This window comes from Vigna umbellata, chromosome 5, assembly GCF_029865625.1.
Source record: "Vigna umbellata cultivar VRB3 chromosome 5, Vumbellata_1.0, whole genome shotgun sequence".
NCBI lineage: Eukaryota > Viridiplantae > Streptophyta > Magnoliopsida > Fabales > Fabaceae > Vigna > Vigna umbellata.
Genome location: NC_142169.1, coordinates 33,811,998 through 33,835,489, shown reverse-complemented (window position 1 = coordinate 33,835,489; position 23,492 = coordinate 33,811,998). Strand labels below are relative to the sequence as shown.

Sequence of the window (23,492 nt, the reverse complement as noted above, 5' to 3'; positions counted from 1 at the left end):
GAGGATAGGTGTTTGGCCGTGAGTTCCTGTGAGGAAGACGAGATAGAGGTTTGGCTGGGAGGTAAGGATGAAGATGGGATGAAGATGAAGGTGATGAGGTAATAGTTTATGGATGAAGATGAGGTGAGTTCACGGACGTTGGGGCTCAAGAGTTGGAAGTTCTTTCCCCAATCTCAGTTGCCCTTTAATTTTTTCAAATTTCCTACTTTGCCCTTACCCAAAACTGAATATACATCTGTGCATAACAATTATTTAATACAAAATTCGTTTTAAATGCCACGTCACTGCACTCAACCATGCCACGTCTGATTACTGTAACGGCCGTTTGTCCAAATTAACGGCAGGCCTGTAATTGATTCAATTTTACAAAAAAAAGGACTCAATTGATACGCCGAAAATGAAGAGGACCTATTTGAAATTCATGACCAAAATAGGGACCTACGAAGACATTAAACCTTTATAAAATTATGTCTAATTTAATCAATATAATAATAAATTATTTTTTGTTTATAATAATTTTTTTAGTATTAAAATATAAATAAATTTAAACTAGTAAAGCATTAGTGTTTTTTTTTCAAATTAACCGTTTTTTATTTTATCATTCTATATAAATTTATCACTTTTTAAATCAAATAAATATAAATCATTTCCAAATGAAAAATTATCTTTTCTAGTCATGCTTATAAAGTAATTTTTTGAAGTTAAATTATTTGTGGGAAGCATATATTTTCCAGTAATGTTTCTAATCATGATGATACAAATTTTAAGATTAAAAATCATAGAAGAATTTGCTTTGAAATGAGAAAGAAAAAGGCTTGAGATATTACATTATCCACATGCCAGATGGTACATATCACAGTTGCATCTGCGTGGGTGTGACTGTAAGAAATGGCTCTTGTTCTGAACGTCTCCTTGTGTTCCACTTCTAAGCCACATCTTTCTCTCTCAAACTCCAATTTCAAACCCACCACTCTTTTTCATCTTCCTCTTCTGGTTCGTATACTCTACCTATTACCTATTTCTCTCTTATTCATCTTCAACACCGTGATTCTCTTAGCTTCATTTCACAGGGATTCAACGCAAAGCAAACTCGCCAACCATCTCAGAAACTCGCATTTCCATTGGGTGAGTCCGTGTCTGGTGCCACCCTCGTGGCTCTCCTCTCTGCCTCTTTCATCTTTGTTGATCCCGCACTTGCATTCAAGGTAATCAATAACTCAACATTTTATAGTTTATCGATAAGAATTTCAACCCCAGTTATTCAAGTTAAAGGCTTTTTGAGTTCATGAATGATGGGTATGGAGAATTCAGGGTGGAGGTCCATACGGGCAAGAAGTGACACGGGGACAAGATCTCACTGGGAAGGACTTCAGTGGCAAGACTCTGATCAAACAAGACTTCAAAACGGTGTAACTTTTTATTTTCCCCTTTGTTTTTAATTTTCAAAGGAGTTTACTTTTAATGCATTTTATCTGTCAACATAGTTTTTTTTAAATCAAATTAACTTTTAAGGTAATTATTATAAATAAAACAATCTTGTCGAACATAACAATCCATAATTGTATGACATTCTAATTAAATTCAAGATTAATTTCTGTACTGCAAAGATTTTTACATTCTTAACTAATTAATGATCTGGATAATCTTGAATTTAAGTAGTTTCTGTATGAAGTTCATAAACTTACCTATGATAATGTCTAATTGAATCGTAGTATAAAAACTTTTTACACTGCAAGTGCAAAATTTATTTTCTCATTAACTCTGTTTAAAACTAAACTGATTTGAAATTTGATGATGGAGTCATTCAAATGTGTGCTTTTGATCAAAATTTAATAAGTTAACTAACGTTGCCTGGTACAGTCCATACTGAGACAAGCCAATTTTAAAGGTGCAAAGTTAATAGGTGCTAGCTTCTTTGATGCTGATTTAACAGGTTTGTCCAACACTTCATGTTATAATAATGAATGTAATGTAAACATTTCGAATCCTGTTTACCGTTCACATTTATATTCTCTCCCCCATCTGCTGTCTTTGTCAGGTGCTGATCTTTCGGATGCTGATCTTCGAAACGCTGATTTTTCCCTGGCTAATGTGACAAAGGTAATTGTTGTTTTGTGTGTATTGTGCTCACATCAACCCAAAATTTTACGTAATGGGAGTGATCAAACATAGGGAAATAGTGTGAGTGGAGTGTAGATGATTAATCCTCAAATTTCTCAACATCTGATTAACTGTTTCCTCATCCCGTCCTTTTGTTATACTATTTGAAGAGAAATTACAAATGTTTCAAATAGATACAGAGAAAACGGGATACTAAATGACCAAATGGAAATATGAGGGATATTAGTGAATGCACACGAACATGTTCTAAAAGAAATCACTAGTAAAGAACGTGAACACTTCCAATTATAACATAGAAGGTGCAATCAAGTTAACTTAAAATATCATGATGCATCATTAACATAATTGTTAGCCATCTGCAATCAGACAGAATGATAAATTGCATATGGATAGAATCAGATGGGAAACGATTAACAACTTCAAATTTTCTTATAGTCTGAGATGAAAATGTTACCCAGTCCACTTTAATTGACGAATTTCTTTTTGGTTGTGTTCTGCATGAATGACCACTTTCTGCAGGCAAACTTAAGCAATGCTAACTTGGAAGGTGCACTTGCAACAGGAAATACTTCTTTTAAGGGATCAATTATTACAGGTGCTGGTATGTAATACCACTTAAACTAGAATGTGCTACTATTGCGCTTCAAGGGAAATATGGATGTAAAAGAGTGTACTTCTGATGATAGCTTTCAATTCATTAAAATTCCTGCATTGATATTGGCTGGTGATTAGTTTACTAATCTATAGTTCCAAACCTGCCCAGTTAGAGAGAAAGAAGAAACATATAATGGAGGAAAAACAATGGGAAGCAAGTTTGTCTGCAAAATCCATGAATATGTCTATGAACTTTACAAAGACAAGTTATATTCTCCTTGACAATGGCACTGTGCTTCCATTTGTCATGATCTCACCCTGTTTTAGTTTGTATCTTTTTATGAAATATGTCCACCACTAGTAAATCTGCCGGAAATTTTTTAATACTCAACATGCAGTTCAGATATTAGAATATAGATTAGTCGTTTGTGTAGAAATTAGTACAGTGCACCTGCATAAGTTTGGTTTCTGTATGAGAAGTAATCATGGAAACTTATGATATGTTTGAGCTGATGTAATAACTGAACCTGTAAATATAATGTTAAGAGCGTAAATAAACTTTGTTAAGACACGATGACACCACAAGAGTAAAAATTTACATCATCATTTGATGGTTTGCTTATTGTTTTGGTTGGAATCAGACTTCACGGATGTACCACTAAGAGAAGATCAACGTGAATACCTCTGCAAAGTTGCTGATGGGTAAGATTATATACATAAATTAAGATTGTTTTATTGTCTGAAGATGCTTCATCTGTAACGAAGTTGTTTCTGGTAACAGAGTGAACCCAACAACTGGAAATGCTACGCGTGATACATTGTTCTGCAATTAGTATTCCATTGCTGAAGAAGACTCACTCCAAGACCTTCAAAATATATGCACTAAATATTTGTATCTCCATTATCCTCTGTGCGGTCTGTGAAGTTGTCAGCTTGGCATGTTGTTGGAATCTTGTAATACAAAGCAACAAAATCTAGATTATTCCAAATTTCCATTCACCATACAATTGACAATAAGATTGTGATGTAAGGCTCTTAACCATACCTATTTGTTTCACATAGCTCAACTCCTTTCATCTATAGTATAATAATACACTGAGGAATACATGGAGTGGCCTTGAGCAAGACTTAGGGTCAATTTTGAATAAATTTCTTAATCGAAAAAAGTTAGTTTTTGGGTAAGCTAAAATTAGTTTTATTTATGTGTACGATAATTTATTTCATATAATTTTTCTGACTTTTTTAACATGTGCATATACAAATTTTAATATATGAAAAAAAAATATTTTCTCTCCTAAAATATATAAAAAAAGGTTTTGTTCAAATTTACCCGTAAGACAATGAAATGGATTGAAAAGATATACGTGAATATGATTGCAAAATATAGAAGTAAAACTAGATATAAAGGAGTTTGACACTTCAAAAATATTGTGAAAAATGATGTTGGATAGGATTGTGTTGCCTCACTAAAATAGGTCTCCAATTCATACATTATCAATCACAAACTGGTAAGTTGTTGTACATGTTCATTTGTAAGTTCTATGTTTTGGCATGAAGCACTATTATTATTCAGCAACCAAATGTTATACTAGTTTCTCCTTCTTCCTTTCTGACAGAAAAGCTTCACTCAGAAAACGTATTTAAAGGTGTTGTGAAATGTCCACACCCATTTTTCACCACCCTAAATTATGAGACAAAGGGAGATCACCAAAAGAGGAATACACACATTCCATTGCATGGAAAAAGAAATGACATACAATATTCACCCATGTATGTCCATGCCATACAGGAGTCTTAACAAGTCATAGACTTCGAGTATTGCGAGAAATTACTCAATGAGTAAAAAGATGATTTGACTATTATTGTTTCTACCACCTTTGAATCCAGCCGTTCCACCTTGTTTTTTGTTTGCCACACTATGTTACCATTTGATTCTTATCCTAGTAATTGAGTTTTCTGTTCCAATAGAGACCCCCCCCAGGCTGTTAAACATCAACATTAAAAAAAATATTTCAACATGTTTTAAGCTTTACGTTTACATCACTGATATTTTTTTTTCTTGTAAGAAAATACGAAATCTACTTATTGAGCACTTGGGAACATTTCATAAAAATATGAATTAATTCAATTATTTAAGCATTAGATATTATCTTTGTAATTTATGAATATCAAATTTTACATAAATGAGTCGTTTACGTATATTGTAACTAATATATTATCGATCAGAGTAAAATCCGATAAAATATCAATTAACCTTTTAGTATATGAAATGTATAAACTTAATCTATTTTATATATAAAAAAAAAATCATTTCGACTATTACATTGGTTTCATATTGAATGAAGCTAGAATACAGTACCACAAGTACAAAAATTCGACTCTTAATATCAATTGTTCTTTTAATTTATGCCAAAAAAAAAATCATCGTAAATCTTTCGTAATTTAGAAAAAAAAAATACTCACTGAAATTATCTTCTGACACTCTAGAAAGCCAGCCATTGAACTAAACAAACTTGTTCCTGCTCAGACTTAATAGCCAGGGTCCACTTCACACCTCACACTATGTTTCTCTTCTTTTTTAGCCTTGCATGCAGCAAGAAGCAAGAAGAAAGAAGCAAGATGAGCTAATAAAGAAAGGAGGCACTGGCACAACGGTAAATTTTATTTCAAGCTCAATCATTCAGAATCCCTGGGAAGTATGGCAGAAATATTAAATATACTGATAAACAATCAATATCCGACGTGTATTCATGACCATTCTGGAAAGGCAGAAAAGGGTGAGAGAAGAGCAAGCCAGTATCATCAATGATTTGCAAGTCACGGCGGAGGAGTCCGCTGTCCTCGACCACGATGAGGTCTATTATCAGAGCCTCCATCTGAAGATTCGTTTGCATCATCAGATCCAGACTGTCCATCATAATTTTCCCCCCATAGTGTCGCGGGTCTTCTTATTCGCATCTGGAGTGTGGTGCCCCTGGACACAGATGCAGGTTGAAGAATGAGGAAAAACACAGCTAGCAGACCACCATCATCTATGGGATCATCAACCCCAAATGAAGTTTGAAGTGTGCTAAGGAGGTCGCCAAGATCCCTCTGGCGCTCTAACCTCCTCCAGTTACGCTGACGTTCTGGGTCTACTGCAGATGGGCGCTCTAGAGGATGTTCAAGTCTTGCATGCTTTCTAAGATCTGGGTATGTGCCAGTGAAGTTGCAAGTCTCACAAGAACAACTCCTTGATTTTTCATTCATAAAATGCCGAGCCGCCTCCACTACTTTCCACTCTTTTATTTGCCCTCTACATAGAGGGCATACTAACTTTGACTTTGCCTCATTGTCACAGGATAAGGCTTGCATTGTAACCAAACCCTCACTTCTGTCTTCAGGCACATCAATTCTACTTTGGACAGTCACCTCACTTATGTCTTCCGGTACATTAATTCCACTTTGGACAGTCCCCTCCTCATTTCTGTCTTCTGGCACATCAATTATACTATCGACAGTGTTAGAAATTTGACTTTCTACTTGAGCAATGGTTGATGCGGTCTCAGCAAATGACTTGCGGAACTGATCAAGACAGTTTGAGTGGCGATAGCTAGTGTTACACATGTAAGGACGGCATCCTTTCTCATGGGATGAACATATAAGGAGAACAGCATTGTGAGGGTGTTCCATGCACACTGGACACCTAGCATCTTCCCATTCTTTAACGTTTTCCTCTGACTCTCTAAGAGCAGATCTCCCAACACAACTAGAGCTGCTCGGGTAAGGTGATGCTCTGCTACTTTCATGCGACAAGGACCTATCCCTTCTCTCCTTTGGCATCTTGAATTGTCAATACTTTTTTTAAACACAGACTCCACCACCCAGAGGAATAACTGAAGTAACTTGAAACCTACATACAGGTAGCATCAACATGAACAAAACTGAGTTCAACATCAATACACATACAGGAAAAACTCATGTCAAATACATCAGACATCAGTGAAAAAAAAAAGTCATCCATGAGTAAAGCAATAGAACCTAAAAATCAATATAGCTGGAATCCATGTTCATAGTTATTCCACAAACAAATTTCATTCCAAAACTCCATGTAAATGTTGAAAGTAGAATGGTTATCGTTAAGACAAATCCATGAGAGGACTTGGTTTACGAAAAATATATAAGTTATGCACACAAGACTTTAAAATTAAATGCACCAGTGTAAGCTGTTGCTTCAATGCTGATGAATCCCTTCTTATTTCTCCATTATTATCATGACCCAAATCCAGTGTCCATGACTAGAATAGATTAGAGTAAATCTAAACCTTATTTCCACCCATTTTACACGAGACTTTCCCAAATTTGATAATAACCTACTTCATGATATTAAGTGTTGAAGACAAAATCAATCATATCAAATTTATAGCAATTTAAAACAAAAGAGTTAAGAAAACTATTATAATCTTTTTATAAATAAAATTGGAATGATAAAACATTCTTCACATCCTTTAATAGAAAAGGGGGTCTACTAAGACACAGCGAGGTCAGCCCAAAGTACCCTAATATATATAATCATTCAAAGAATTATACATTTTTCTATTTCTCATAAAAACTCAATATTATGAAAAATTCAAGCTATGTTCTCATTTCTCGTTATAATTTAGCCAAATTCAAACCATCAATAATACCACCATACATGCATGTATAATTATATACACCATAATAAGAGAGATTAACCACAGACCAAGTAATAGATATAGGGTCATGCCTCAATTGGCAAGCTCAACTGACCAAATTATGTGTCCTGTCAAGCTCAACCTATCAAGCATAACATGCTTATCATAATCTAGGGTCCGTTAACCCTGTATTTCAGAATGATGTCAGGGATCCATTCACCCAATGTTTTTCTAAAGGATCCGTTCACCCAGTGGCTTACATATGTATACTATGAGCGCATAGAGTATTTATTTTCTCACCATGGTAAGTAAGGCATTGTCCCTATTTCAGCAAAAGCAGGTGTTCTAACATAGACCCGTGAAAAATTGCAATCAAACAAATCCTAGGCAATAACAAGTGATGTATTCAATGTATCACATCTAACAACCTCATACCATATCTGTTCACTTTGTTACTACGGCGCAAAAACTTTGCCAGTGCACTATTTTCAATACAAATTGAATAAAACAACTGATAATTGTATATCATAGACTACCGCATGCAAATTTTAAAATATAAGAATCAAGACGTCCTATAACATGTAAATTCTAAAATATAGAAAAAAATAAAAGCCTTACTAAACTACTCCGCTCCTATCATGGAACTGAATTGAAATACATCGTATTTGAGATTTTACCACACGAAGCTAGATTTTCTAAGCTTTCCAACAAGCTCAGGATCACACAGATTTGAGTTCCTTCACCAAAGTAATGATCCTTTAGAGTAGACTGATCAAAATACTGAACAGAAAAAGTAATTACACGAAGTTACAGTTACAGGGAATTCTATAGTTATCAAGACATTTTGAAAATTTTCAGGATCAAAGAACTAAATGTAAGCTCCCAACTAAAGTTGTTTCCACTTCAAAATCACTTGTATAGCTTAAGTTATTCTCTTTTAAAGTAGGATGACTCATCAAAACCTACAGCAAATAATCATGTTCTCAAATTTATTTTGAATTTTGATGTATAGCTAATGAAATTTTCCGGTTAGATACTTAATTAAAAGCTTTTGAAATCCTCTATATAGCTTTAGTTATTCTCTTTTAGGTTGAATCCTTAAAACTTACTGCAGATAATCATGTTCTCAAATTTATTTTGAATTTTGTAGTATGCTTATGAAATTTTCTGGTTAGATACTTCATTAAAAAGCTTTCAAACCAAGCATCATAGATCTCATTCATGAAATTTAAAGAAAAATAAAAACATGGTTGCAAAATCCACGCTTAAACCCCAATTTATCGCATGACTCGAAGGCTGAACTTCTGCCAAACACTTTTTGAGTAAATTCTCCAACTTTCCCAAGTCTTCAAATTTCTCAATCCTCTCAGCCCCTCTATTTGCAAAGCTACACAAGTCGACCCAACAGCTTATTTATCACAGAAAACTCCGCAAGAAACAAGATTCCCTTTCAAAACCCTAGTTTACCCAAACCAAACACACAGAAGCAATTCAACGAATCCAACTCCAGAAATCAAGAGAAATAGCAATAAATTGAAGTTTAATCTCTAAATCCCTCACCACTTCGATCTTCTTCAACCTCCACGGAAAAAAGTTTAGATGTGCTGAAACCCGAAACTTGTGATACCCTTGAGTTTCTCTCGTTCTCCTCTTCAATTTCTTCAACTGTGAACAACACAAGGGAGATCTTGATCGATCTTCCTCTTTTCCTTTGTGTTTCCCCTTTCTCTTCCTCTCTTCTTCCTCTCTTTCTCTCTGCTTCTTCTGCACTTCCACGTTGGAAACCCAGTGTTTCCTTCCATTATATAACTTTTATTATTTACTTTGTAGGACCTACACTTCCCCCATTTCCATATTCCTTTTTCTTCCACCTTTTCTTTTTTTTTAAAAAACTATGAATCTTCCTACATATTTTTAATTACTAATTATAAATCCTTCTTATAATAAACATTTAATATTTTAGAAATATTAAATCTCACATAATACTACTACACATTAAGCATCAAGGAAACTGTATATTTCAAAAGCTTTTAAATCTCATCAATTATCTTCTTTATAAACTGTCTTATAATAAATTACATTAATCACTTCTGAAAATTTGAAAAACTACATAAATATTGTTTAATTTTTTTAATTTATACTCTTCTTAATTTTTAAAAATATCTAACCACTTAAATTAAAAAAAAAAACATTACACACATATCTAAGAGATTAGTGTAAGCATAAGAAAGATAGTATAATCTCACAAAATTTCAAACATAATTAATGCAATTTACACGATATTATTTAAAACAAACATCTGAATAGAAGTAATATATTTGAGTACATGTTAAAACTAACATTAAGTAATATATTAGTAGTTTGTTTTTTCACATAACCGCCATAAGGAGGGAAAAAATGGGTATGAGAATTATCCAATGAACTATGCAATTTCTGAAGTTGGTTTGTCCTGTTGTTGATTTTTTGAAAGCATGAGATCCACAATTTAGACTGTTCCAAATTTCCATTCCCCAAATAATCATAGCCAACAACTTTTCAGGGAAATTGTGAAATTAAATTCATTATACTTAACCCTTTATCATTTTAATAACTTTATTTGTTAAATATGGAAAAAAACAAAAAAATTCATCCTTCCCTAAAACAACTATGTAAACTGTGCATGCATATTGCACATTGTGGGAACTTCCATATACATACATGATGCATATTAAATTTTAGTAAAAATAAAAATTTATGAACAAAAGTATAATTGAAATCTTGTTTAAAACTTCCATATACATGCATGATGCACATTATCTTTTAATAAGTAAACACAAAAATCTTAATTTTAAAACTTTAGTCACAAATTATATAAAGTCGAAATTGAAAATTATAAATGATATGTGGTCAAATTGGTCACTCGACAAGTTGCACGTGGACTTGTACCAGTTGTATTCAACTATTAGTTATTATTAACTCAACTGTTAGGCAACAAAATATTTACGTGGAAATTATTTATCATGTTGTACAAAATATTAATATTTTAAATGGATTAAATATTTATGAAATTGAAGAAGAAGAAAAATTATGAATTGTATATATGTGTGTTTTTTTTAAATAAATAAATAATTCATTCAATTTGTCTCTTTAAAATGGATGTTAATAATTTTAACACAAATCATGATTAAAAATATTAAAAAATATGTATTGATTTGAATGTGATTTTTTAACTCAAGAAATTAACTTAATAATATTTTTCTAATATGTATAAAAATTTAAATTGTTCGTCTTTGATCATACTGCTTCCATGAATTTTAAAATTGAGAGTATGCATACCAATCAAACTGCTCTAAATGAAAATAATTAGACGTAAGAAATTGCTATTTAACAATATGGTTGTGTGAATTGATTTAAAAACGGTAATTGGATGTAATTTATATTTATATTTTAATTTGTTTAATTATATTTAAAGTATATATGGAATTGCACTAGTAATTGTATATTCTTTTACAAGATAACTATTGACAGTATATGAATATTAATAATGCTTTAGTTTATGTGTACTAGATTCTCACGTTATAGAAAAAATTATTAGATTTTAAATAAATAATAATGTGAAAGGTTCTCTAAGTAAAGAAATTAATCTCTTTTCATTCTTAAATTATGTATTATTTTATGATAGATTTTGCATCAACTAAATATTAAATTAAATTAAAATATATATGATAACAAATTTAATTTTAATAAATTTTAAAATTGAGTTATATTTAAACTTATTAATTTATTGTAGTATTAAAATCTAATGGTTTTATCCATATAAAAATTTGGATACATCATATAATTTGTTATTAGATTTTTTGTTCTAAATTATAATATTTAAGCAAATTAAACTTTATTTTATTAAACTGATTTTTATAACATTGTATTAGACAAGTTTATTATTTTAATTATTTCTTGCCACTTTTTTTTTCATACAATACATCTTGGTAATTATAAGTAAACATAAACTTCAAAAATTTGTTCTTTTTGTTAAGATTTTTCCTCTGTATTCTTAACTTTTCACCTCTTTATTTAATGAACATGCATATGATATTTTAATACTTGTTGAATTGTGTTTTTTTATTAGAAAACAATAGAAAATAAACATCTTCCTTTAAATTTTGATAGTGATTACTATTTATGGAAAATATTGAAGATTTAGATAACGTTTTGATTCATGACATATATTGGAGACTAGACAGTTTAATTGTTGAAATCTTGTAATTTGTGTACTTTATTTAAATTAGTAGATCAATAATCAATAAACAAAAACTCAAGTACTTAAAAATGTTTTATTTTTCATAAAAACTATATGGAAATCGATTACTACTTTTAATCATCGATTATCACACAGAGAAAATAAATTTTGAATTAGTTTATGGAATAATCGATTGTCACTTGTAATAATCGATTATTAATAATAGTTATAGACTCTTTAGTTCTTTAAACTTTTCAGATTAAGGGTTATGGGTTTATATATAGTTTATCTAAACCTAAATTCTAAAAGAACTTTTCAGTCAGAAAGGTTTAAAGAAACTCCTTGTGTTTGTGAAAAAAGATTTTGAAAAATATAGTGTGGGTAGAGTGAGAATTTTTACTAAGTGTGCTTTGTGATTTAGTGTTGTTGTTCTTGAGAAAGTTGTTCATCTTTTTGTGTCAAAAGAAATGGTCATCCTTTATGTGTCAAATGATGTGTTTTCTAACTTTAAATTGATTATATGTAATTGTAAGTTCTAGGTTACTTTTTAGTATTTAGTTAATCTCTAAAATTAACAACTTGATGTAGAATCTTTTGATCCAAACTATCAAATAAACTAATTCACTTTAGTTTTGTCCGAACATGAATATTTCATTGTATATTTCTAACTTTCTTATTTGATTTAATATTGAGTGATTGATAACTAGAATTATAATATTTAAGTAAATAGAAAAGTTATTTGAATAGCTTTTTAAGTATTAACTTTATAATAATTTAAGATAAGGAAAGTTGACTATGTTGTAAACTCTTATATAAAAAAGTTATAAATTCAGTTAAACATGATTAAGTTATAAGTTGGTATATGATAATGAAATATTATATATGGTAAAAAATATTAACATAGAATGTATATATACAACATAATTTGGTTAACGAAGTATATTTTACAATGAATTTAAGTTATAGAGACTTTTGTTAAAGTTAATTTTCGAAAGAAAAAAAATCATATTTTATGGAATTAACAAAGAGGTAAAAAAAACTTAAAATACTTGCTTAAGGTTTGAGTTTAGGCTTTAATTAATAAGATGTCTTATTATGACTTTATTTGATAGAGACGATTTTTAAATGTTTGAATTATTTTACATTGTAATTCTTTTCATTGATGAGACATATCACTATATTATAAAGATTATAATGGAATAGGATGAAACAAATACTTCGACACTTATTAACAGAATATAAAACTTTATCCAAATTATATACACAAATATATGATGTGCTAATTTAAGAAGGAATAAATTCTCTTGCCGTCTGTTTGAAGAAAAAAAAGTTATTATAATTTTTAAAAATATTTTTTAATTTTGAAACAATCAAGTAGAACATATATATATATATATATATATATATATATATATATATATATATATATATAATATTATTTCATTGTTTAAAAAATTATAATATATATTATTATTATTATTATTAATGAAAGTATATACACACTTTATCCCTATTGTGATACTTTTTCAAAATAGATTTAAAGTGTTTGAAATCAATTATAGAACTAACACATCATTTCTCACGTACTCGTGGAAACAGATATTTATTATTTTCATACTTTTGGGCCATTGAGAATGATAAATCGTGTTACGAAATTATTTCCAAACATGGTTGTTATAATTCCACTAAGTTAAAAATTGTTTTAAAAGAAATATCAGTAACAGTGACGTTTTTTCGCATTAGATTAAAATAAAACACGGAGGTTTATGAATCTAATTATTTATTTAATAATCTCACTGTAATTTATAATTTATATTCAGATTTAATTGCTGAGTCTCACCCTGTGATGACGTATGAAGCATGCAATGAAACATGGTAGTCAGAAAGGAATGTCAAAATAGAAAGATTGTTGCAGTAATTTGTGGTTAGTAAAAGAATACACACAAAATTCAAACAGAGTTTTTATTCTTTTAGGAGAAAGAAATAGCCAAGGCTCCGACAACGACAACAGCAACGAGGGGGTCTCCTAGAAAGGAAGTGTGACACAAAACACAATCCTTGATTTCCAATTATACGCTACAAACAATGGAACCCCATTAGCTTTGATTCATGCCCTTTACACGCTACCCTGTAAGTTTTCATTTTTTTCTTCTTTTTCTTCCATTTTAATTCTCAGCATTTCTTTGGGGTGCCATTGTATGAATTTAAACTTTAAGGTAGATTTAAGGAGGACCGGTCTGTAGAATTTCGTTTAATTCAAAATGGGGTTGTGTCATTGATTTGATCATTGTTACCATGCCAATCAAAATGTCTATGGAACGAGTTCAATGAGAAGGGTCAGATTTCATGGTAGATCTAATGTTTTATCAACTTCGTATTATGGGTTTAAAGTTGGATTGCGGTTCCATTTGGATTGATCTCCATCCTCAACTACTTCACTGTTTTCTTGCAATTATCTTTCTTTATTTGAATGTGTATCTTTTGCGCCACTAATATGATATTTCTATGCACTGTGTTTTTTCAGAGAGAGAAACCACCTCACGAATGAAATATTCGATTTTGAGTGAGAGGAACCAAATATACGTTCCTCAATGTCTAATCTACCTGATTCAACGAGGAGTGTGGCTGTGCAACTTATTTACTTATTTATTTGTAAGCATGAAAAACACAGTAACCAAATTGCTGGATTTTTTTTGGTGATGGAGAAGGTTACTGTTGATTATAATTTTTCAATTGAAATATAATGTTAATCTGCTACTGATCTGTGTTGCAGGCCAAACATTTTGTGCTGCTGAAAGGCTTGAAAACGTTGTTTAGTTTGCTTTGAATTCAGTGAGTCATTTTCTTTGGAACAAGTTCTTTATTGTATATGTATAACTTTGAAAATATTTTATACGTCCCCATTACTCTGAAGTAAGGTCTCTTCCTAAATCTTTTTGTATGTGTGTTTATTGTTTGTATGGTATAATATTTTCACCGTGCATTGCTCTTCCTTTCTTCCTTGACAAATCTCTCCAGAGTTTTACTGGGTACTTGTGTTGAGTTTCATATGCATTTAATTTGCATCTGTTTTGGATTTGGTTTATTTGTGTTACAGAATATTGATGCTTGATTGGAGTCAGTAACACGTGGGAGTCCTTCTCACTCTATTGATTGTCTCTTTCTCCATTGTCTTTGTTAGGGCCTTTGTTCTTCTCATTCTCAGCAATCTTTTAATAGATGAGAACCTGATGCTTTTGTAAAAATAGGACACCAAAAGATGCAAATGCAAACTGATTTTAATGCGGTAGAGGATCAATATGAGCTATGTGAGGCTGGATATCCAAACAAAACTGCTATAGCATGCATGATAAATGCAGAGATTAGTGCTGTGTTGGCAGTTATGCGAAGAAATGTTAGATGGGGAATTCATTACATTTCAGATGATGATCAATCAGAGCACTACCTTGTTCAGTCATTAAAGACGTTGAGGAGACAAATTTTCTCATGGAAGAATCAATGGCGTGCCATCAACCCTGCCTTGTATCTCCAGCCTTTTCTGGATGTGATACGATCAGATGAAACTAGTGCGCCTATTACTGGTGTTGCTTTGTCATCTGTTTACAAAATCTTAACTCTAGATGTGATTGATAAGCACACTGTCAAGGTTGGGGATACCATGCACCTGGTGGTTGATTCCGTCACTAGTTGCAGATTTGAAGTGACTGACCCTGGATCAGAAGAAGTGGTATTAATGAAGATTTTGCAAGTTCTTCTAGCTTGTGTTAAAGGTAAAGCATCTGTAATGCTGAGTAACCAACACGTTTGCACCATAGTGAACACTTGTTTCCGAATAGTTCATCAAGCAGGAACCAAAGGTGAGCTGTTCCAACGAATAGCACGGTACACAATGCATGAACTGGTTAGGTCTATATTTTCTCACCTTCAGAACATTGACAACACAAAGTGTGGATTCATAAATGGGAGCGCTACCTTAAAGCAAGTGGTATAAGATTTGTGTTTCCTTTGACCTTTTTGGTTGCATTTCACACTTCTTGATGCGATTATTTTGCCAGTTATAAAAAAAATTGAAAGGAAAATTCTATTCTGGGCAGGATAAAATTTCTTATTTTCTCAAAAAAATGTGCTTTGCTATTATAAGTTTTTCCCAGCTACAAATATGAAATTGTTAAAAAAGAAAATATCCTTAACTTATTCTTATGTTATTGCATAGTATTTATGTAAAATTTTTAATTTCCATTAATAGGGATTAAAGAAGGCCAAGCAAATGACTATGAAATCTTTTAGGTAGATTGTCCGAAACTTATCGGGAAAGAAGGAAAAATGCTTGCAATAACGTATGTTAATAAAGTAAAATCTGGTGGGGGCGCAGCGGGGTGGGGGCGCAGCGGGGTGGGGTGGGGTGGGGTGGGGTGGGGGTCAAGGAAGAAGCAAAGTATCTTTGCTTGATGCATATATTTTATTTCTAGTTAGGGGTAGATAGTTGTCTAGTATATTGTTAAACTTTCGAATGCCAATATTATATAGTCAAATCTATATATTCTCAATTCAATTGTCCTGCTGCCATAAACAACCTGAATTTTTAGACATAGGACATGCATAAACTTGAAATTAAGTAATGATATACATATAGTGTTTTTGCAGACCAATGGACTAAATAATGACCATGCTCTGGCAAGCAGAAAATTGGAAAATGAGAGGCTTAATTCTGCACGTGATGCTCAACCATTATCTACAATTACTGCTTCCGGCGCTGCACCTGTTGTGGCAGCAAACGCAGTGGATGAAAACACAGCTATTGCTAGCAGTGGAAATGAAACTGATCCACACGAATTACTGCTCATGACTCATGGGGTTCCTTGTATAGTGGAAACATTTCACTTCTTGTGTTGTTTGCTGAATGTCACTGAGCATATGGGAGTGAATCCTAGATCAAACACAATGACATTTGATGAAGATGTGCCTCTTTTTTCGTTAACTTTGATTAATTCGGCCATAGAGTTGGGAGGGCCATCCTTCTGCCATCACCCAAGACTGCTGTGTTTAATCCAGGATGAATTATTCTTCAATCTTATGCAATTTGGTTTATCAATGAGCCCTCTTGTACTTTCGATGGTGTGTAGCATTGTTCTCAATTTGTATCACCATCTTCGCCAAGAACTCAAGTTACAGCTAGAAGCATTTTTTTCTTGCATAATTTTGAGGCTTGCACAAAGCAAATATGGTGCCTCATATCAGCAACAAGAGGTTGTGATGGAAGCACTCGTTGATTTTTGCAGGCAAAAAACATTCATGGTGGAGATGTACGCCAACTTTGACTGTGACATAAGTTGCAGTGATATCTTTGAAGATATTGTTGATTTGTTGTCCAAAAGTGCATTTCCTGTGAACAATCCATTATCTTCCATGCACATTCTTTCCTTAGATGGTCTTATTGCTGTAATGCAGGGAATTTCCGAAAGAATAGGTAGTGAATCTTTAAGTTCAAAACAATCTCCTGTGAATTTTGAGGAGTATACACCATTCTGGATGGAAAAGTGTGACAGTTTTGATGACCCAAATGATTGGGTTCCTTTTGTCTGCCAAAGAAAGTACATTAAGAGAAAATTAATGATTGGAGCTGATCACTTCAATCGGGATATTAAGAAAGGTCTTGAGTTTCTCCAAGGAGCACATCTTTTGCCTAACAAACCTGATTCCCAAAGTGTTGCTTGCTTTTTAAGATACACAGCTGGGTTGGATAAGAATTCCATTGGTGATTTCCTTGGAGATCATGATGAATTCTACATTCAGGTTCTTCATGAATTTGCTAAGACATTTGATTTCCATGATATGACCTTAGACACAGCCCTACGTGTATTTTTGGAGACTTTTAGGCTTCCTGGAGAATCACAGAAGATACACAGGGTGCTTGAAGCTTTCTCTGAGAGATATTATGAACAATCACCAGATATCCTAGCTAACAAGGATGCTGCTCTCGTGTTATCATACTCAATTATATTGCTTAATACTGATCATCATAATGTGCAGGTCAAAAAGAAGATGACAGAAGAGGATTTTATCCGAAATAATAGGCATATAAATGGTGGCAATGATCTGCCTCGAGAATTTCTGTCAGAGATTTACCATTCAATTTGTAAGAGTGAAATTCGTACCACTCTTGAACCAGGCTTTGGATTTCCTGAAATGACCCCAAGTCGGTGGATTTCTCTGATGCACGAGGCAAATAAAACTTCTCCATACATTGTCTCGGATTCCCGAGCATACTTAGATTATGATATGTTTGTGTTGTTGTCAGGCCCAACAATTGTTGCCATTTCTGTGGCTTTTGATAATGCGGAAAATAAAGAGGTATATCAAAGATGTATGGATGGATTCTTAGTTGCTGCTAAGATATCAGCCCACTATCGTCTTGAAAACGTACTTGATGATCTGGTTGTGTGCATCTGTAAGTTCATTACCATTTTGGATCCATTGTCAGTTGAGGATTCTGTCCTGGCCTTGGGAGATGACACAAAAGTAAGAATTGCAACTGAGACAGTTTTCACTATTGCAAATAGGTATGGTGATTACATCCGCACAGGGTGGAGGAGTATTCTTGATTGTATTTTAATATTTTACAAGTTAGGCCTCCTTCCTCCTCGCTTGGCCAGTGATGCAGCTGACGAGTCTCAGGTAACTACGGAAATTGGACATGGAAAATCTAACTCATATTCTATAGTGTCATCTAATCTTCAATATATTGCTCCAAAGAGATCCTCAGGATTAATTAGTAGGTTTAGTCAACTCTTATCACTTGGTTCTGAAGAGATACAATCAATACCGACAAAAGAACAGCTGGCTGCTCATCAGCTAGCTACACAAGCAATTCAGAAGTGTCACATTGATAGCATATTCACTGAGAGTAAATTTCTGCAAGCTGAATCTCTATTGAATCTTGAAAGAGCACTCATCAATGCTGGAGCTCAACATCTGAAAGGAAACAGAATACGTGAGGATGAAGAGTCTTCAGTTTTCTGCCTGGAGTTATTGGTGGCAATTACTCTGAATAACAGGGACAGAGTTGTACTTCTTTGGAAGGGTGTTTATGAACACATATCCAATATTATTCAGTCAACTGTGATACCCTGTGCCCTGGTTGAAAAGGCTATTTTTGGACTTCTTAGAATTTGCCACCGCTTACTTCCCTACAAAGAGAACATTACCGATGAACTTTTGAGGTCCCTGCAACTTGTTTTGAAGCTTGACGCACTAGTTGCAGATGCATACTATGAGCAGATTACACGGGAAGTCGGTTGCCTTGTGAAGGCAAATGCTTCTCGTATTAGATCTCAGTCTGGATGGCGGACTATTACAGCTCTGCTCTCAATCACTTCTAGACACCTGGAATCATCTGAGGCTGGATTTGATGCGCTGCTGTTCATTATGTCTGATGGTGCTCACTTGCACCCTGCTAATTACATTCTCTGTGTAGATGCTGCGAGACAGTTTGCCGAGTCTCGTGTGGGACAGGTAGATCGGTCTATAATTGCACTAGATCTTATGGCAAGTTCTGTCAATTCCTTAGAAAAATGGTCGAGTAATGCTAAAAAAACTGCGAAACAACAGGAAGTGGAAAAGATGTTGCAGGATATTGGGGAGATGTGGTTTACGCTAGTGCAGGGACTGAGCAAAGTATCTTTGGACCAGAGAGAGGAGGTTAGAAACCATGCATTGTTATGTTTACAGAAGTGCTTGAAAGGAACTGTTGGGACTCACCTCCCACGTGATTTGTGGTTGACATGTTTTGATCAAGTTATCTTTACTGTGCTCGAAGACCTGCTTGAAATTGCGCAGTCGCATTCTCAAAAGGTCTACCCAAACATAGAAGGAACACTTGTTATTGCCTTAAAGCTTGTGTTTGAAGTTTTCCTCCAGTTACTCCTAGAACTATCACAATTGGCGTCCTTCTGCAAACTATGGGAGGGTGTTCTAAGCTGTATGGAAAAATGTGTGAAGATGAAAATTGAAGGAAGAAGAAGTGAGGAGCTTCAAGAGCTTGTGCCTGAGCTTCTGAAGTACACTTTGCTTGTTATGAAATCTGGAGACATACTAGTGCAGATTAATAATGGTTCGGGAGAAAATAGTTTGTGGGAACTGACATGGCTACATATGAAGAATATTGCTCCCTCATTGCAATCTGAGGTGTTTCCTGAGCAAGATCCGGAGCAGCTACAGCACAGACAGGTTAAAGCAGTTGAAAGTTTGGGATCTGATGCAAACATGTCCGATCCTTCAAATGAAAAAGAGGGCAACGATGGAGTTGAGATCAGTTAGTTCTAGCTGACAGTGTCTAAGCAACTTGAATTGGTTTTTCTGTGTCCCAATGAACACCCCCCACAATCTTAGTCTAACCTTGATCAGTTTTCATTTTTGTATCTTGAGGTTGTGCGGGCGTTATAGCTAATTATGCAGTAGATGACATTATTAATGTGGTTGGATCAGGTTGGTCATGCTAAGCATGAAGTGAAGTTGCCTGTTATTTGGTATTCTCTCTTTCTCATAATTGCCACAGGGACTTTTGGTTGGAGATATGTTATACTGCATAGATACACTGAAATTATAAAGCATCAGTATTTCTTTCTAGGTTGTACAGAACTCCAAATTATCTCTTTTTGTATTGACTGGGACATGTATTTACCCTGTATGTTAGCGATGTAAACAACATTTTTTAGATGATCATAAATATACACACACATGTTAAGATTATTAAATGTACTTGGGAACAAGTGTTGTTATATAGACTTTGGCTCTGTTTCTACAGAGGGTCAAATCGTTTTTGGTTTAAGCAAAATTAATTTGCTGTTGATCAATGTATTCCCTTTTTCGTGCCACACTCAATTTCAACCACTGATATCACTTTGAAAATTGTGTTGTTTTTGTAGAACCAAGAAACACGGGTTTTTACCCCATTTAATAATTGTTTGTGGAGATTGAATTTCATCAATTTAATTGATGGGTTAAAGTTTGCATTAAATAAATCAAGTACATTAGTTTCTTGTGAATAGTCCTTTATCAATTAATATATATATATATATATATATATATATATATATATATATATATATATATATATATATATATATATATATAGAAATATAAGTGAACTAAAAATATAAGATTGCAAACTTTTGAATGTTCACTTAAAATTTGGTATATTATAATTGAAATAATATTTTACATTCATGTTTTTTTATTAAATTAAATGATGATTTATTAAATTTGTGTTGTTAAAGTTATATATTCTGTCAGTATATATATATATATATATATATATATATATATATATATATATATATATATATATATATATATATATTGACAGAACAATGTATATTGTAACAATTCTAAAAATTGAGCTTCTTTATTAATGGAGTTCCTACACTTTAAAGTATTAGACAAACTTCTCCAAAGAAACCTAAGACATAAATAAACAAATGTATAAAGTGTAGTTAGAGTCCATGGTATCAAAGTTTGCAAAAGAAGATAATTTGTTTACTTGGACCAAAACATAAAGATAAAACTACATTATGCAAAATATTCAACATATGTTAAACAAGACATTAAAGACTTATCTTGGAATCATTCATCCTAGGATCTATCCTCGCCCTCACCTGCACTCTTTTTATTCATATCAATATGACAATTATTATAAAAGGAGAAAGCAAGCAAACACACCACCAAAACAAAAAATGGCAAGTTAATTTACTTTGTAACATACACATATTCTAAATTTACAAAATAAAGTCGTCCTTATTACTTGAAACATAAAACATGCATTTTTTTAGACCAAATAAGCCATATACATGCTATACTAATTTAGATTCAATATCCATATTTATGCATTGACTAGGACACAAAAAACCTTACACATGTTATAAAAGTGGATTATAACAAAAGCCATGACTCCCCTTGATCTAACCAAACCAATCAAATTTCTTTGGACAGAGTAAATTGTTTGTGATATTGTTAGATGATGAGTCTCAACTTTAATCCCCTCATAAAAACCTCCTTCAACTCTCACCATCTAAACTATGACACTTTGTGTGAGTTTGTAAGTCTAATAGAGTATATGATGATTTTTGTCTAACATGTATCCTTGGTTAATGCATAACTTTAAACTAACAAGGATTTGTAATTGTTCCTTGGAAGCCAAAATCCCAAACAATCATACAATTAAATTTTTTTCTCATTCCATTCCATGGATTACTTTATTCCCTTAAAACCATCACATTTCCATAGAATAATACTTTCTTAACATATTTTCCATAAGGAAAATGATACTTGAACAACCATTTTTGACAACATTTAGACACGCGCACACGTGTCTAAATTTGAGTGGTCCAGTTGGAAAAATTAAATGAAAATGGACCACTCAAATTTAGACACGTGTGCGTGTGTCTAAATGTTGTCAAAAATGGTTGTTCAAGTGTCATTTTCCTTTCCATAATATAAAACCACAAATAGGTACCTAACATTCAACCACATCAAAGTAATAATGCACTTCAAAGTTGAGAAACAAAGAATATAGAGCAATCATGAACGATTAATTACTATAACTACACACCTCAAATCAAAGTTCCTAATGATCAGAGGGAAAAATTATATGTCTAGGACATATTTTCAAATTTTCAACTCGATCTGACGATTAATGAAGCGGAAATCTCAATTTTTTCCTAAGATAACTCATACTAGAAAAATAGGGTGATGTCTCTCATTGGGTAAGTGGCGCCTGAAGCTACAACTCCCTAGAACCCACTAATTTAAGAGCAATAGTACAAAAGTGGTGTCCAATGTCCCAAGTCAGTGGCCATTGTTTAAGTGGTGCCTGACAATGCTACAACTGCGCTCGATAAGGTACTCTAAACTCCCTCTTTAAGCTTTAATTAATTAATTTGACACTTATTGAGTTAATCACTACTTAATAAAACTCATAGTACTTTAAAATTCAAATTCTTAGCTCAAGGACTGTCAAATTAGTTTAATTCAAAGATCTCACAAAAAATTCCTAACCATAACAAAAATCAAGACTTTTCATGCTTCTCACAACTCATAGTTGCATAAAACATGTTGAAATCATTTATCTCAGCCAATATCATTAGTCTCACCATTTTCGCTCTCATTTCAATCCTAAATATCAAATTAGACTCACCAAAACAGATTCTAAAGTCAACAATGTTTATCATATAAAAAACAAAATCCAAGACACAAAATAAACAGTTAAATAAAAAAACTTTCATCTCATTTTTAGATGCAACAACCACTAAACATTTCAATTTGGTCATCCAATCACAGTTTTAAATTGCATAGTTAATAATCAAACAATTACTCAGATAATAATTAAAATTAACTTCCTTCACCTTATGTGACACTTTTAAAACACTAAACAACTCAACCTCACATATGTTGTAGCTACACATAGAAAAATTACAAACACGATAAAACCATATCATTATGATCATTAGTCAAGAAAGACTCATATTGAAGACTCTAAGATCACATGCAAACCGAACAAGCCTACATACAATGAGAAAATAAATTAAACCAAACAAATGGTAGAAAATCAATTTACCGAGAAATTAATTAATTGGATTTGAAAACCTCATCGAGAAAATCACTCTTACTATCTCAAATATTCGTAAATTTATATTACATGAATATTAAGATGACTAAATTCGTAATTTAACATAAATACAAAATAAAATTTTTACATTATATCACAAAATATGAATGAAAGGATTGAATATTTCAGTATTACTTTATTCATCTTTTTAAATTTATATTTCATTTTAACAAATTGTATTATAATTTAAAACATTTTTCTTTCTAGCAAAATTGTATTATAATTTAACTGTCAATTTTCAACA

The 23,492-nt window shown here is 32.5% G+C and overlaps 3 protein-coding genes across 7 annotated transcripts; 2 read left to right on the top strand and 1 right to left on the bottom strand.

Moving 5' to 3' along the window:
- Positions 1-832: 832 nt before the first annotated feature.
- LOC124826212 (thylakoid lumenal 15 kDa protein 1, chloroplastic) lies at positions 833-3,772 on the top strand. 2 transcript variants are annotated; one of them, XM_047298984.2, is made up of 8 exons: positions 833-993; positions 1,071-1,205; positions 1,312-1,407; positions 1,861-1,933; positions 2,039-2,100; positions 2,641-2,716; positions 3,357-3,417; positions 3,497-3,772. In XM_047298984.2, exons 1-8 carry the CDS (start codon positions 889-891, stop codon positions 3,546-3,548), a joined length of 660 nt encoding a protein of 219 aa, XP_047154940.1. In that variant the 5' UTR covers positions 833-888; the 3' UTR covers positions 3,549-3,772. The 2 variants fall into 2 exon arrangements, with proteins under 2 accessions (XP_047154940.1, XP_047154939.1); XM_047298983.2 differs by having other exon boundaries at positions 2,641-2,722.
- A 1,587-nt stretch (positions 3,773-5,359) lies between these two features.
- LOC148198170 (uncharacterized) lies at positions 5,360-9,162 on the bottom strand. 2 transcript variants are annotated; one of them, XM_088091814.1, is made up of 3 exons: positions 8,931-9,162; positions 8,048-8,150; positions 5,360-6,607 (listed from the first exon to the last, which is right to left on the bottom strand). In XM_088091814.1, exon 3 carries the CDS (start codon positions 6,535-6,537, stop codon positions 5,533-5,535), a length of 1,005 nt encoding a protein of 334 aa, XP_087947940.1. In that variant the 5' UTR covers positions 6,538-6,607; positions 8,048-8,150; positions 8,931-9,162; the 3' UTR covers positions 5,360-5,532. The 2 variants fall into 2 exon arrangements, with proteins under 2 accessions (XP_087947940.1, XP_047154935.1); XM_047298979.2 differs by lacking the exon at positions 8,048-8,150.
- A 4,349-nt stretch (positions 9,163-13,511) lies between these two features.
- On the top strand, positions 13,512-20,216 carry LOC148198169 (ARF guanine-nucleotide exchange factor GNOM-like). 3 transcript variants are annotated; one of them, XM_088116694.1, is made up of 5 exons: positions 13,512-13,716; positions 14,111-14,238; positions 14,360-14,418; positions 14,835-15,571; positions 16,231-20,216. In XM_088116694.1, the coding sequence occupies exons 4-5, from the start codon at positions 14,846-14,848 to the stop codon at positions 19,900-19,902; spliced, it is 4,398 nt and encodes a 1,465-aa protein (XP_087972820.1). In that variant the 5' UTR covers positions 13,512-13,716; positions 14,111-14,238; positions 14,360-14,418; positions 14,835-14,845; the 3' UTR covers positions 19,903-20,216. The 3 variants fall into 3 exon arrangements, with proteins under 3 accessions (XP_087972820.1, XP_087972818.1, XP_087972819.1); XM_088116692.1 differs by having other exon boundaries at positions 14,768-15,571; XM_088116693.1 differs by having other exon boundaries at positions 14,684-15,571.
- The last annotated feature ends 3,276 nt before the right edge of the window (positions 20,217-23,492 follow it).